The 14,484-nt window shown below is 51.1% G+C and overlaps 1 protein-coding gene and 1 non-coding gene across 2 annotated transcripts in view; both read left to right on the top strand.

Annotated features, from left to right (window-relative positions):
* The first annotated feature begins 340 nt into the window (after nucleotides 1-340).
* Nucleotides 341-14,484, top strand: part of IARS1 (isoleucyl-tRNA synthetase 1) — a 64,710-nt gene continuing 50,566 nt past the window's right edge. The window contains exons 1-8 of the mRNA XM_040358832.1: nucleotides 341-438; nucleotides 2,170-2,293; nucleotides 5,398-5,554; nucleotides 7,875-7,994; nucleotides 8,079-8,161; nucleotides 11,251-11,368; nucleotides 11,454-11,601; nucleotides 11,692-11,779. Coding sequence (XP_040214766.1) covers nucleotides 2,178-2,293; nucleotides 5,398-5,554; nucleotides 7,875-7,994; nucleotides 8,079-8,161; nucleotides 11,251-11,368; nucleotides 11,454-11,601; nucleotides 11,692-11,779 — 830 coding nt within the window. The 5' untranslated portion in view covers nucleotides 341-438; nucleotides 2,170-2,177. The remainder of the gene's footprint in view (nucleotides 439-2,169; nucleotides 2,294-5,397; nucleotides 5,555-7,874; nucleotides 7,995-8,078; nucleotides 8,162-11,250; nucleotides 11,369-11,453; nucleotides 11,602-11,691; nucleotides 11,780-14,484) is intronic.
* LOC120946451 lies at nucleotides 5,156-5,288 on the top strand. The gene has a single exon (XR_005750772.1). It is a non-coding gene; the product is annotated as a small nucleolar RNA SNORA84 (small nucleolar RNA).

Here is a 14,484-nt window from a genome sequence, read left to right as displayed (position 1 = left end):
TTAGAACTCTGTGTGACTGGTTAAATGTCCTGTATTTAACTATATAAAGTTACTTTACAGTTAAAAAGAAGTGTAAAATGAAAAACTCCAGTGGGTGTAACAAGATGTCCGCTCCCACCTTCTCAGTGTATCATTACTATGGACGAGTGCTGGGTGTAGCAAGATGGCGGCGACGGAACGTTACTTCCGTTACCTATTCTGACGGGTCGCCATATCTGATGAAACACGAAGATCGCTGAACGAGACCCGCTCCGATGTACACCCGCCGCCATCTTCCTACACCCAACCTGGCACACAGAGCCCCGCCCATCGCCTTCTAGGGGTCGGAGGAGGCGGGACATCCCGGGAGGTGTGAGTAGCGGGGCGGGGTTTTGCTCTCAGCTATTTCCTCTTCCGCTCACGCTTTCTTGTCATTGCATCAGAGAGCCGGGTGTACGGGTGAGAGCTGAGCCCGGAGAGGGTGACATGGGGGGGTAGGGGCGGGGCTTCACCTCCGGGACACACCCCGAGTGTCAGGCAATCCCATGCACCCCAATGTGATCCCCATACACCCCAATATGTCCCCTGTACACCCCACAGACCCCAATATGTCCCCTGTACACCCCCCAATATGTCCCCTGTACACCCCCAATGTGTCCCCCATACACCCCACAGACCCCCCAATATGTCCCCTGTATGCCCCATAGTCCCCCCCCCCCCAATATGTCCCCTGTACACCCCACAGACCCCCCAATATGTCCCCTGTACACCCCACAGACCCCCCAACATGTCCCCTGTACACCCCACAGACCCCCCAATATGTCCCCTGTACACCCCACAGACCCCCCAACATGTCCCCTGTACACCCCACAGACCCCCCAATATGTCCCCTGTATGCCCCACAGACCCTCCAATGTGTCCCCTGTACACCCCACAGACCCCAACGTGTTCCCTGTACACCCCACAGACCCCAACGTGTTCCCTGTACACCCCACAGACCCCTAACGTGTCCCCCATACTCCCCCAATGGGTCCCCCGTACACCCCACAGACCCCCAATGTGTCCCCCGTACACCCCACAAACCCCCAATGTGTCCCCCATACACCTCACAGACCCCAATGTCTCCCCCGTATACCCCACAGACCCCCAATATGTCCCCTGTACACTCCACAGACCCCCAATATGTCCCCTGTACACCCCACATACCCCCAATGTGTCCCCCATACACCCCACATACCCCCAATGTGTCCCCCGTACACCTCACAGACCCCAATGTCTCCCCTGTACACCCCACTGACCCCCAATATGTCCCCTGTACACCCCACAGACCCCCAATATGTCCACCGTACACCCCAATGAGCCCCCCGTACACCCCATAGACCCCCAATGTGTCCCCCATACACCCCACAGGCCCCAATGTGTCCCCCATACACCTCACAGACCCCAATGTCTCCCCCGTACACCCCACATACCCCCAATATGTCCCCCGTACACCCCACATACCCCAATGTGTCCCGCGTACACCCCACAGACCCCCAATGTGTCCCCCGTACACCTCACAGACCCCAATGTGTCCCCCGTACACCTCACAGACCCCAATGTGTCGCTTGTACACCCCACAGACCCCCAATGTGTCCACCGTACACCCCAATGAGATATTATATACTGTGTAAAATAATAATTGTGGGAGGGGTATCTCTAGTGGTGGCAATACCCTATATACATCCATTTAAACAAAACACGGCAAAAAGGATACTGCACCTCTGGGGGGGGGGCTACCAAAATAAATGTATTAAATTGGACTGAAAATTACAATAATACAGTGCATGTCCGATAGACCCCCCCCACTGGGCGGCCCTAGTGTCTTCCCCCTCCCCCTGAATGCTTCACTCCTCCCACTATCCCTAAAACCCCCTAAGATGTAATATAGGGGGCCCGATCCGCTCGCCTCCCCTCCCCCCATGGTATGAGAAGGACATCCACTCACTGTATTATCATTTTCAGTCCAGTTTTATTTTGGTCGCTCACATTTGAGAAATCATCTCAGGATTGTATTAACCAACGTTTTGGAGTAGCGGAGGGCTGGGGGCAGAAAAGTAGCGTAGTAATCGGTGGTCAGCGATTGGTGGCCTTGCTGTACCACAGGGAAGGTGATCCTTCTCAGGTGTGACTCCTGTGTTCCTCATGCAGGCTCCACAATGGATCAACTTCCAGAGACAATCAATTTCCCGGCTGAGGAGGAGAAGATCCTGGAACTGTGGAAATCTCTGGACTGTTTCCAGGAGTGTCTAAAACAATCCAAGAATAAACCCAGGTGAGACCATGGCTGCTCCGCCCACATAACAAACCCAGGTGAGACCATGGCTGCTCCGCCCACAAAATAAACCCAGGTGAGACCATGGCTGCTCCGCCCACATAATAATAAACCCAGGTGAGACCATGGCTGCTCCGCCCACATAATAATAAACCCAGGTGAGACCATGGCTGCTCCGCCCACATAATAATAAACCCAGGTGAGACCATGGCTGCTCCGCCCACATAATAAACCCAGGTGAGACCATGGCTGCTCCGCCCACATAATAATACACCCAGGTGAGACCATGGCTGCTCCGCCCACATAACAAACCCAGGTGAGACCATGGCTGCTCCGCCCACATAATAAACCCAGGTGAGACCATGGCTGCTCCGCCCACATAATAATACACCCAGGTGAGACCATGGCTGCTCCGCCCACATAATAATACACCCAGGTGAGACCATGGCTGCTCCGCCCACATAACAAACCCAGGTGAGACCATGGCTGCTCCGCCCACATAACAAACCCAGGTGACACCATGGCTGCTCTGCCCACATAACAAACCCAGGTGAGACCATGGCTGCTTCGCCCACATAATAATACACCCAGGTGAGACCATGGCTGCTCTGCCCACATAATAATAAACCCAGGTGAGACCATGGCTGCTCCGCCCACACAATAATAAACCCAGGTGGGACCATGGCTGCTCCGCCCACATAATAATAAACCCAGGTGAGACCATGGCTGCTCCACCCACATAATAAACCCAGGTGGGACCATGGCTGCTCTGCCCACATAATAATAAACGCAGGTGAGACCATGGCTGCTCCGCCCACTCAATAATAAACCCAGGTGAGACCATGGCTGCTCTGCCCACACAATAATACACCCAGGTGAGACCATGGCTGCTCCGCCCACATAATAAACCCAGGTGGGACCATGGCTGCTCCGCCCACATAATAATAAACCCAGGTGGGACCATGGCTACTCCGTCCACTCAATAATAAACCCAGGTGAGACCATGGCTGCTCCACCCACATAACAATAAACGCAGGTGAGACCATGGCTGCTTCGCCCACACAATAATAAACCCAGGTGAGACCATGGCTGCTCCGCCCACACAATAATACACCCAGGTGAGACCATGGCTGCTCCGCCCACACAATAATAAACCCAGGTGAGACCATGGCTGCTCCGCCCACACAATAATAAACCCAGGCGGGACTATGGCTGCTCCGCCCTCACAATAATAAACCCAGGTGAGACCATGGCTGCTCCGCCCACACAATAATACACCCAGGTGAGATCATGGCTGCTCCACCCACACAATAATAAACCCAGGTGAGACTATGGTTGCTCCGCCCACACAATAATAAACCCAGTAGAGACCATGGTTGCTCCGCCCACACAATAATGAACCCAGGTGAGACCATGGCTGCTCCGCCCACACAATAATAAACCCAGGTGAGACCATGGCTGCTCCGCCCACACAATTATAAACCCAGGTGAGACCATGGCTGCTCCTCCCACACAATAATAAACCTAGGTGAGACCATGGCTGCTCCACCCACACAACAATAAATGCAGGTAAGACCATGGCTGCTCCGCCCACATAATAAACCCAGGTGAGACCATGGCTGCTCCGCCCACATAATAAACCCAGGTGAGACCATGGCTGCTCCGCCCACATAATAAACCCAGGTGAGACCATGGCTGCTCCGCCCACACAATAATGAACCCAGGTGAGACCATGGCTGCTCCGCCCACACAATAATAAACCCAGGTGAGACCATAGCTGCTCCGCCCACACAGTAATAAACCCAGGTGGGACCATGGCTGCTCCGCCCACACAATAATACACCCAGGTGAGACCATGGCTGCTCCGCCCACATAATAAACCCAGGTGAGACCATTACTGCTCCGCCCACATAATAATAAACCCAGGTGAGACCATGGCTGCTCCGCCCACACAATAATACACCCAGGTGAGACCATGGCTGTTCCGCCCACACAATAATAAACCCAGGTGAGACCATGGCTGCTCCGCCCACACAATAATACACCCAGGTGAGACCATGGCTGCTCCGCCTACTCAATAATAAACCCAGGTGAGACCATGGTTGCTCCGCCCACACAATAATACACCCAGGTGGGACCATGGCTACTCCGCCCACTCAATAATAAACCCAGGTGAGACCATGGCTGCTCCGCCCACATAATAAACCCAGGTGAGACCATGGCTGCTCCGCCCTCACAATAATAAACCCAGGTGGGACCATGGCTGCTCCACCCACACAATAATAAACCCAGGTGAGACCATGGCTGCTCCGCCTACTCAATAATAAACCCAGGTGAGACCGAGGCTGCTCCACCCACACAATAATAAACCCAGTAGAGACCATGGTTGCTCCGCCCACACAATAATGAACCCAGGTGAGACCATGGCTGCTCCGCCCACACAATAATAAACCCAGGTGGGACCATGGCTGCTCCGCCCACATAATAATACACCCAGGTGGGACCATGGCTACTCCGCCCACTCAATAATAAACCCAGGTGAGACCGAGGCTGCTCCACCCACACAATAATAAACCCAGTAGAGACCATGGTTGCTCCGCCCACACAATAATGAACCCAGGTGAGACCATGGCTGCTCCGCCCACACAATAATAAACCCAGGTGAGACCATGGCTGCTCCGCCTACTCAATAATAAACCCAAGTGAGACCGAGGCTGCTCCACCCACACAATAATAAACCCAGGTGGGACCATGGCTGCTCCGCCCTCACAATAATAACCCAGGTGAGACCATGTTGTGATGGGCCTATGGGGTTTCCCATGTGATTTCTGGGTTCCCTGGCACTTGGCCGCCATGTATAATGCCCTGTGGTTGCTGGATCTGTATGATGTTACTGCACGCCAGCGTATGGTGAAGGGCGCACATTAATACTGTGATATTAGCATGGGGTGTGACGTTGCTGTGCTGTCCCCATAGCCCGGTCACAGTGACATGTACCCGGACAGGAGGGCATGTGGTGGTCCCTTATTGGCTAAGACCTTGTCTATGGATCTGTAGTACAGAGTTATGTGGGAAGATCTAAATCTTCATTCTCTCGCCCGCAGATACACCTTCTACGATGGCCCGCCGTTTGCCACCGGACTTCCACACTACGGCCATATTCTGGCCGGCACTATAAAGGACATTGTCACAAGGTTTGCTCACCAGAGTGGATTCTATGTGGAGAGACGCTTCGGCTGGGACTGTCACGGCCTGCCAGTGGTAAGTTGTCCTCCTAGAATCAACCTTCTACTTATGACTGAGGAGTCTGGGAGGGAACAATGGAGGCGAGGTGGGAGCCACAATGTACGGCTCGGATCAATGAAGCATCATTAACATTGTAGTGTCAGTCTCTACCAACTCCTCCTCATGTAACATTGTAGTGCCAGTCTCTACCACCTCCTCCTCGTGTAACATTGTAGTGCCAGTCTCTACCACCTCCTCCTCGTGTAACGTAGTGCCAGTCTCTACCAACTCCTCCTCGTGTAACATTGTAGTGCCAGTCTCTACCACCTCCTTCTCGTGTAACATTGTAGCACCAGCCTCTACCAACTCCTCCTCGTGTAACATTGTAGTGCCAGTCTCTACCACCTCCTCCTCGTGTAACATTGTAGTGCCAGTCTCTACCACCTCCTCCTTGTGTAACATTGTAGTGCCAGCCCCTACCACCTCCTTGTGTAACATTGTAGTGCCAGCCCCTACCACCTCCTTGTGTAACATTGTAGTGCCAGCCCCTACCACCTCCTCCTCGTGTAACATTGTAGCGCCAGTCTCTACCAACTCCTCCTCGTGTAACATTGTAGTGCCAGCCTCTGCCACCGCCTCCTCGTGTAACATTGTAGTGCCAGCCTCTACCACCTCCTCCTCGTGTAACATTGTAGTGCCAGTCTCTACCACCTCCTCCTCGTGTAATATTGTAGTGCCAGTCTCTACCAACTCCTCCTCGTGTAACATTGTAGTGCCAGCCTCTGCCACCGCCTCCTCGTGTAACATTGTAGTGCCAGCCTCTACCACCTCCTCCTCGTGTAACATTGTAGTGCCAGTCTCTACCACCTCCTCCTCGTGTAATATTGTAGTGCCAGTCTCTACCAACTCCTCCTCGTGTAACATTGTAGTGCCAGCCTCTGCCACCGCCTCCTCGTGTAACATTGTAGTGCCAGTCTCTATCACCTCCTCCTCGTGTAATATTGTAGTGCCAGTCTCTACCACCTCCTCCTCGTGTAACATTGTAGCTCCATCTTCTGCTGCTCCCTCCTCGTGTAACACTGTAGCTCCAGTTTCATCCTCCTCCTCCTTGTGTAACATTGTACCTCCAGCCTCTACCAACTCCTCCTTGTGTAACATTGTAGCTCCAGCCTCTACCAACTCCTCCTTGTGTAACATTGTAGCTCCAGCCTCTGCCGCCGCCTCCTCCTCTTTCTTGTGTAACATTGTAGCTCCAGTCTCTGCTGCCTCCACCTCCTCGTGTTACATTGTAGCTCATTTCCTCTGCCATCTCCTCCATTGTGTCTTCAGTTTCTTCCTCCCCCTCCTCGGGTAACATTGTAGCTCCAGCCTCTGCCGCCGCCTCCTCCTTATGTAACATTGTAGCTCCACTCTCTGCCGATTCCTCCTCCTCGTGTAACATTGTAGCTCCAGTTTCCTCCTCCTCCGTGTGTAACATTGTAGCTCCAGTTTCCTGCTCCTCCTCCTCGTGTAGCTCCAGTTTCCTCCTCCTCCGTGTGTAACATTGTAGCTCCAGTTTCCTGCTCCTCCTCCTCGTGTAGCTCCAGTTTCCTCCTCCTCCGTGTGTAACGTTGTAGCTCCAGTTTCCTCCTCATCCGTGTGTAACGTTGTAGCCCCAGTTTCCTCCTCCTCCGTGTGTAACGTTGTAGCTCCAGTTTCCTCCTCCTCCTCCTTGTGTAACATTGTAGCTCCAGCCTCTGCCGCCGCCTTCTCCTTGTGTAACATTGTAGCTCCAGTTTCCTCCTCCTCCTCCTCGTGTAGCTCCAGTTTCCTCCTCCTCCTCCTTGTGTAACATTGTAGCTCCAGTTTCCTCCTCCTCCTCGTGTAGCTCCAGTTTCCTCCTCCTCCTCCTTGTGTAACATTGTAGCTCCAGTTTCCTCCTCCTCCTCGTGTAACATTGTAGCTCCAGCCTCTGTTTCCTCCTCCTCCTCGTGTAACTTAATAGAACAAGCCTCCAGTATGCTTTCCATTTGATTTCCCTCATTATCATAATAGTTGTAGAAGGGGAAGGCTAGAACTTTATTTATTTTTACAACATGGACTTTATTGGGGTCTACACAACAATCCGGTCCAATCCCCTTTTCCCCGCCCTCTTAAAATTAAATTATTACCCAATTGCCCCTATAATTGCTATCTTGCCTCGCTTGGTCCGTATTTCCAGTATGTCCTGGATAGAAGAGATGAGGAGTGGATCTTGTTGGATGTTCTCTGCGCTCTCATGTCTCTGGAGGAAGTCACTATAGAAAAACCTCTAAAGTTTCTTTACCAGTCCCGATCCATTTCTGATTTGTAGCTGTGACTTCATCTCCTCCATCAGGAATATGAGATAGACAAGACCCTGGGCATCAAAGGGCCCGAAGATGTTGCTAAGATGGGGATCGCCGAGTACAACAAGCAGTGCCGGGGGATTGTGATGAGATACTCTCAGGACTGGGAGGTAAAGTGGAGGGTCACTGGGGGATACTAAGAAGTCAGAATGTTCTTTATTTATTGACCTCTTCCCCTCCCCCCCTTCACACAGATCAGCGTCACCCGGCTGGGCCGATGGATCGACTTTAGGAACGACTACAAGACCTTGTACCCCTGGTTCATGGAGACCGTATGGTAATGTCTGGGCTGACCCTCCTTTCTGTAACCTCTAGTGAACATCGATAGGCCTGTTTAGCAAGGCAGTGCTAAGTGACTGTCCAATCAGAAACCAGATTATAATTTTGTAATTGTTGTTGCTTCGGTGAGCTGGCATGTAGATTGTTATAGTTTATGGCGCATCAATGTCTAGGTGTGGTGCTGCTTCCATGATGGAGGACACAGTGACCCAGGAGTGTCATTGAGGACTGGAACCCGGACCGGCATTTACACCAAACCTGCGCTGTCTCCCGGCACAGAACCGTCCTCATCTCCTCAATTATTATTGTTTTGTCGTGGATAGGATAGGAGGCCATCACTGGTTTCTTTATACATCAGCAGTTAGTGAGGAAGGACCTGTGCTAATGACTGCTAATACAGGGGTCTCTTCTAATCTCTTCATCCTCATCAACACAAACAAAGAGTGACTCTCACCACTTAGTATGAGTGTCTCCAATACTTTCCCTCTCTTGCTCTCTTTACCTCTCTCACTCTCTTAACCTCTCTCGCTCGCGCTCTCTTCTCAGCTCTCGCTCGCGCTCTCTTCTCAGCTCTCGCTCGCGCTCTCTTCTCAGCTCTCGCTCGCGCTCTCTTCTCAGCTCTCGCTCGCGCTCTCTTCTCAGCTCTCGCTCGCGCTCTCTTCTCAGCTCTCGCTCGCGCTCTCTTCTCAGCTCTCGCTCGCGCTCTCTTCTCAGCTCTCGCTCGCGCTCTCTTCTCAGCTCTCGCTCGCGCTCTCTTCTCAGCTCTCGCTCGCGCTCTCTTTTCCTCTCGCTCTCTTTTCCTCTCGTTCTTCTTCTCTTCTCGCTCAGGCTTGCTCTTCTTCTCTTCTCGCTCAGGCTTGCTCTTCTTCTCTTCTCGCTCAGGCTTGCTCTTCTTCTCTTCTCGCTCAGGCTTGCTCTTCTTCTCGCTCAGGCTTGCTCTTCTTCTCTTCTCGCTCAGGCTTGCTCTTCTTCTTCTCCTCTCGCTCAGGCTCGCTCTTCTTCCCCTCTCGCTTTTCTCCTCCTTTCGCTCAGGCTCACTCTTCTCCTCTCGCTCTTCTCCTTCTCTCGCTCAGGCTCGCTCTTCTCCTTCTCTCGCTCAGGCTCGCTCTTCTTCTCCTCTCGCTCGCTCTTCTTCTCCTCTCGCTCAGGCTCGCTCTTCTTTTCCTCTCGCTCAGGCTCGCTCTTCTTCTCCTCTCGCTCAGGCTCGCTCTTCTTCTCCTCTCGCTCAGGCTCGCTCTTCTTCTCCTCTCGCTCAGGCTCGCTCTTCTTCTCCTCTCGCTCAGGCTCGCTCTTCTTCTCCTCTCGCTCAGGCTCGCTCTTCTTCTCCTCTCGCTCAGGCTCGCTCTTCTTGTCCTCTCGCTCAGGCTCACTCTTCTTCTTCTCCTCTCGCTCAGGCTCACTCTTCTTCTTCTCCTCTCGCTCAGGCTCACTCTTCTTCTTCTCCTCTCGCTCAGGCTCGCTCTTCTTCTCCTCTCGCTCAGGCTCGCTCTTCTTCTCCTCTCGCTCAGGCTCGCTCTTCTTCTCTTGCTCAGGCTCACTCTTCTTGTCCTCTCGCTCAGGCTCGCTCTTCTTGTCCTCTCGCTCAGGCTCGCTCTTCTTCTTCTCCTCTCGCTCAGGCTTGCTCTTCTTCTCCTCTCGCTCAGGCTCGCTCTTCTTCTCCTCTCGTTCTTCTTCTCTTCTCGCTCAGGCTTGCTCTTCTTCTCTTCTTGCTCAGGCTTGCTCTTCTTCTCTTCTCGCTCAGGCTTGCTCTTCTTCTCCTCTCGCTCAGGCTTGCTCTTCTCCTCTTGCTCAGGCTCACTCTTTTTCTCCCCGCACTCAGGCTCGCACTTTTTCTCCTCTCTCTCAGGCTCGCTCCTCTTCTCCTCTCGCTCTTCTTCTCCTCTTGCTCAGGCTCGCTCTTTTTCTCCTCTTGCTCAGGCTCGCTCTTTTTCTCTCCGCACTCAGGCGCGCTCTTTTTCTCCTCTCGCTCAGGCTCGCTCTTCTCCTCTCACTCAGGCTTGCTCTTCTTCTGCTCTTGCTCAGGCTCGCTCTTCTTCTCCTCTCGCTCCAGCTCGCTCAGGCTCGCTCTTCTTCTCTCACTCAGGCTCGCTCGCGCTAGCTCTCTTCTCCTCGCGCTAGCTCTCTTCTCCTCTCTCTAGCTCTCTTCTTCTCCTCTCTCTCTTGCACTTTCTCTCTTTTTTACCGGGGGAGAAAGGGTGAGAGAGAGAGTGTGCCTCTCTCTCTCCCTCCCCCCTGTCTGGGTGGGATTTACTATCAGGAGCAGGCAACTTGGAAATTGGTCCCAATTCCTGAAAATTGAGAAATTTGGGGAAATTGTGAAACAAGTTGGGCGGTTTGGATAATCTACACATCAGACATAATGATAGGGCTAGACAGTACTTGGCTGATGCCTAAGAGACCTTTGCTCTGTGGGTGTGGGGTGGAAATGAAAGGGATGCATGGGTTTTATTGTTTTTTTTTTTTTTATGAGAACTGTGTTTAAAGCGGATGTGCCACGGGAACAAAATATTAAAAGCCAGCAGCTACAAATACTGCAGCTGCTGACTTTTAATATTAGGACACTTACCTGTCCTGGAGTCCAGCGCCGATCGCAGCAGAGCACGAGCGATCGCTCGTCACTCTGCTGCTCCCCCCGCCATCCACGCTGAGGGAACCAGGAAGTGAAGCGCTGCGGCTTCACTGCCCGGTTCCCTACGGCGAGTCGCGCTGCGCCCGCCGATTGGCTCACACGCTGTGTGCTGGGAGCCGAGTGTTCCCAGCACACAACGGGCGAAAGACGGGATGTGACGGAATGCCCGTCTTTTGCCCGTAGTGTGTGGCCGGAAGTGGGTGCAAATACCTGTCTTTAGACAGGTATCTGCACCCCCCTCCCCCCTGAAAGGTGTCAAATGTGACACCGGAGGGGGGGAGGGTTCCGATCAGCGAGACTCCACTTTAGGGTGGAGAACCGCTTTTAAACTCTTTATAAAAAAAAAATTGTAATCAAATTTTTTTAATTTTGCACCAACTGCCCGGACCTCCTGTCATTTTGTGTAAGCCTTTGGTGTATTCCTCTGCTGAGCTCCACTATTCTCCTCTTCTTATCAGGTGGGTCTTCAAGCAGCTGTATGAAAAGGGATTTGTGTACCGCGGGGTTAAAGTAATGCCGTTCTCCACCGCCTGTAACACGCCACTATCTAACTTCGAATCGCACCAGAACTACAAGGTACGTCTCCTGATGATGGCGCTCTGTGCAAATGGGCTGCACATGTTCAGATAACTGAAGGGTCCTCTTTGTGTTTATATCTCAGGATGTCCAGGATCCCTCTGTCATTGTCACCTTCCCCTTACTGGATGAGCCCAAGGTGTCACTGGTAGCTTGGACAACCACGCCGTGGACTCTGCCCAGCAACTTGGCACTGTGCGTCAATCCAGAACTCATCTACATAAAGCTGAGAGGTGAGTGGGGTTCCGAAAAATTTCTGTCTGGGTTCTTGGAGGCCTCCTTCACCCCGGAGAAGAGATGAACTCTTCTATTACTGTTTGCAGATAAATCCAATGGAAATGTCTATATACTGATGGAAGCCAGAGTGTCTGCGCTGTACAAGGCTGAAGAGGAGTATGAAGTCCTGGAAAGGTATGGAAAATCCCACCAGTCCGCTCAATGTGAGCTTCAAAATTCATGTAGAAAAAATATGGAGCCAGGGACCAGGATTTACCTTTTACACTGCTATACAAGGCGGAGTCAGGGACTAGGCTTTACCTTTACACTGCTATACAAGGCGGAGTCAGGGACTAGGCTTTACCTTTACACTGCTATACAAGGCGGAGTCAGGGACTAGGCTTTACCTTTACACTGCTATAGAAGGCAGAGTCGGGGACTAGGATTTACCTTTACACTGCTATACAAGGCGGAGTCGGGGACTAGGATTTACCTTTACACTGCTATACAAGGCGGAGTCGGGGACTAGGATTTACCTTTACACTGCTATACAAGGCGGAGTCGGGGACTAGGATTTACCTTTACACTGCTATACAAGGCGGAGTCGGGGACTAGGATTTACCTTTACACTGCGATACAAGGCGGAGTCGGGGACTAGGCTTTACCTTTACACTGCTATACAAGGCGGAGTCACGGACTAGGCTTTACCTTTACACTGCTATACAAGGCGGAGTCGGGGGACTAGGATTTACCTTTACAATGCTATGCAAGGTGGAGTTGGGGGACTAGGATTTACCTTTACACTGCTATACAAGGCGGAGTCAGGGACCAGGATTTACCTTTACACTGCTATACAAGGCGGAGTCGGGGACCAGGATTTACCTTTACACTGCTATACAAGGCGGAGTCGGGGACCAGGATTTACCTTTACACTGCTATACAAGGCGGAGTCGGGGACCAGGATTTACCTTTACACTGCTATAATAGGTGGAGTCTGGGCCAGGATTTACCTTTACACTGCTATACAAGGTGGAGTCGGGGATTAGGATTTATCTGCACACTGCTATGCAAGGCGGAGTCAGGGACTAGGATTTACCTTTACACCACTATACCAGGTTTAGCAACAGACTAGTAGCTACCTGTACAAAACTGTACTAGACTGGGCATGGGACTAGGGTCTACCTGTACACTGCTACACATTGCTGTTCAAGGGACTAGGATTTAACTGTACACCACTACACATTGTTGCGTAAGGGACTAGTAGTTGCCTGTACATAAATATAAAATAAATAAAAAAAAACACCCTATTAAACAAAATAATATAAAATTATTCGAGCAGCAACTCTTCTGTGAGATATAATCACAGTCCCAAGAATTTAAAATGCTAGAGTTGCGCTAATTGTGATCAGATAAAAATCCACACATGATGAGATAATATATATTCCTGGTCAATATCACCGTCATCCACCACCTTGAAATGTACGATTTTTTACAGCACTGCCACCACCAAAGGCAAAAAAGGCTCGCTTTACCAGCTAACATGGGCCTCTTACTACGGGAGGTCAATGGCGCTTATGTCTCTATACCCAGCCAGGGCCTTTAATGTCATCTGAGGATCTTCCTGCGACTAATGTACTGATCATCCTGACAGAGTTGTCCTAGTAGCTCCTCAAAACAAAAAGGCTCCACGTAGTGTAAAATTGTAAAATCGTTACAACTTTATTCCACAACCTTTTTAAATTGCACTTACATCTTTCCCTGTTAAAAAAATAAAATTGCACTTACATCAAAGATGTGTTAAAAAAAAAAAAAAAAAAGCCTTCAAATCATAGAATAGTCGAAGGGTTGATAGAATAGTGCTAGGTTGAGCAAGGAACTAAGATCTACCTGTACACCGTTTTACTAGGTTGGGCACAGGTCTAGGACTTACCTGTACGCCACTATATACAAGGTTGAGCAAGGGACTAGGCTTTACCTGTACACCACTATACAAGGTTACGCACAGGACTAGGATCTACCTGTACACCTCTATACAAGGTTGAGCAAGGGACTGGGATTTACCAGTTCATCGCTATACAAGGTTGAGCAAGGGACTGGGATTTACCAGTTCATCGCTATACAAGGTTGAGCAAGGGACTGGGATTTACCAGTACATCGCTATACAAGGTTGAGCAAGGGACTAGAATATACCTGTACCCCGCTATACAAGGTTACGCACAGGACTAGGATCTACCTGTACACCACTAAACAAGGTTGAGCAAGGGACTAGAATATACCTGTACCCCGCTATACAAGGTTACGCACAGGACTAGGATCTACCTGTACACCACTAAACAAGGTTGAGCAAGGGACTAGAATATACCTGTACCCCGCTATACAAGGTTACGCACAGGACTAGGATCTACCTGTACACCACTAAACAAGGTTGAGCAAGGGACTAGAATATACCTGTACCCCGCTATACAAGGTTACGCACAGGACTAGGATCTACCTGTACACCACTATACAAGGTTGAGCAAGGGACTGGGATTTACCAGTACATCGCTATACAAGGTTGAGCAAGGGACTAGGCTTTACCAGTACATCGCTATACAAGGTTGAGCAAGGGACTAGGATGTACCAGTACATCGCTATACAAGGTTGAGCAAGGGACTAGGCTTTACCAGTACATCGCTATACAAGGTTGAGCAAGGGACTAGGATGTACCAGTACATCGCTATACAAGGTTAGGCAAGGGGCTATGATCTACCTGTACACCACTATACAAGGTTGAGCAAGGGACTAGAATATACCTGTACCCTTCTATACAAGGTTACACACAGGACTAGGATCTACCTGTACACCACTATATACAAGGTTGAGCAAGGGACTAGGATGTACCAGTACATTGCTATACAAGG

The sequence above is a fragment of the Rana temporaria genome, chromosome 7 (genome assembly GCF_905171775.1).
Source record: "Rana temporaria chromosome 7, aRanTem1.1, whole genome shotgun sequence".
NCBI classification, from domain to species: Eukaryota; Metazoa; Chordata; class Amphibia; order Anura; family Ranidae; genus Rana; species Rana temporaria.
This window is presented reverse-complemented; position numbering and strand designations above follow the sequence as displayed.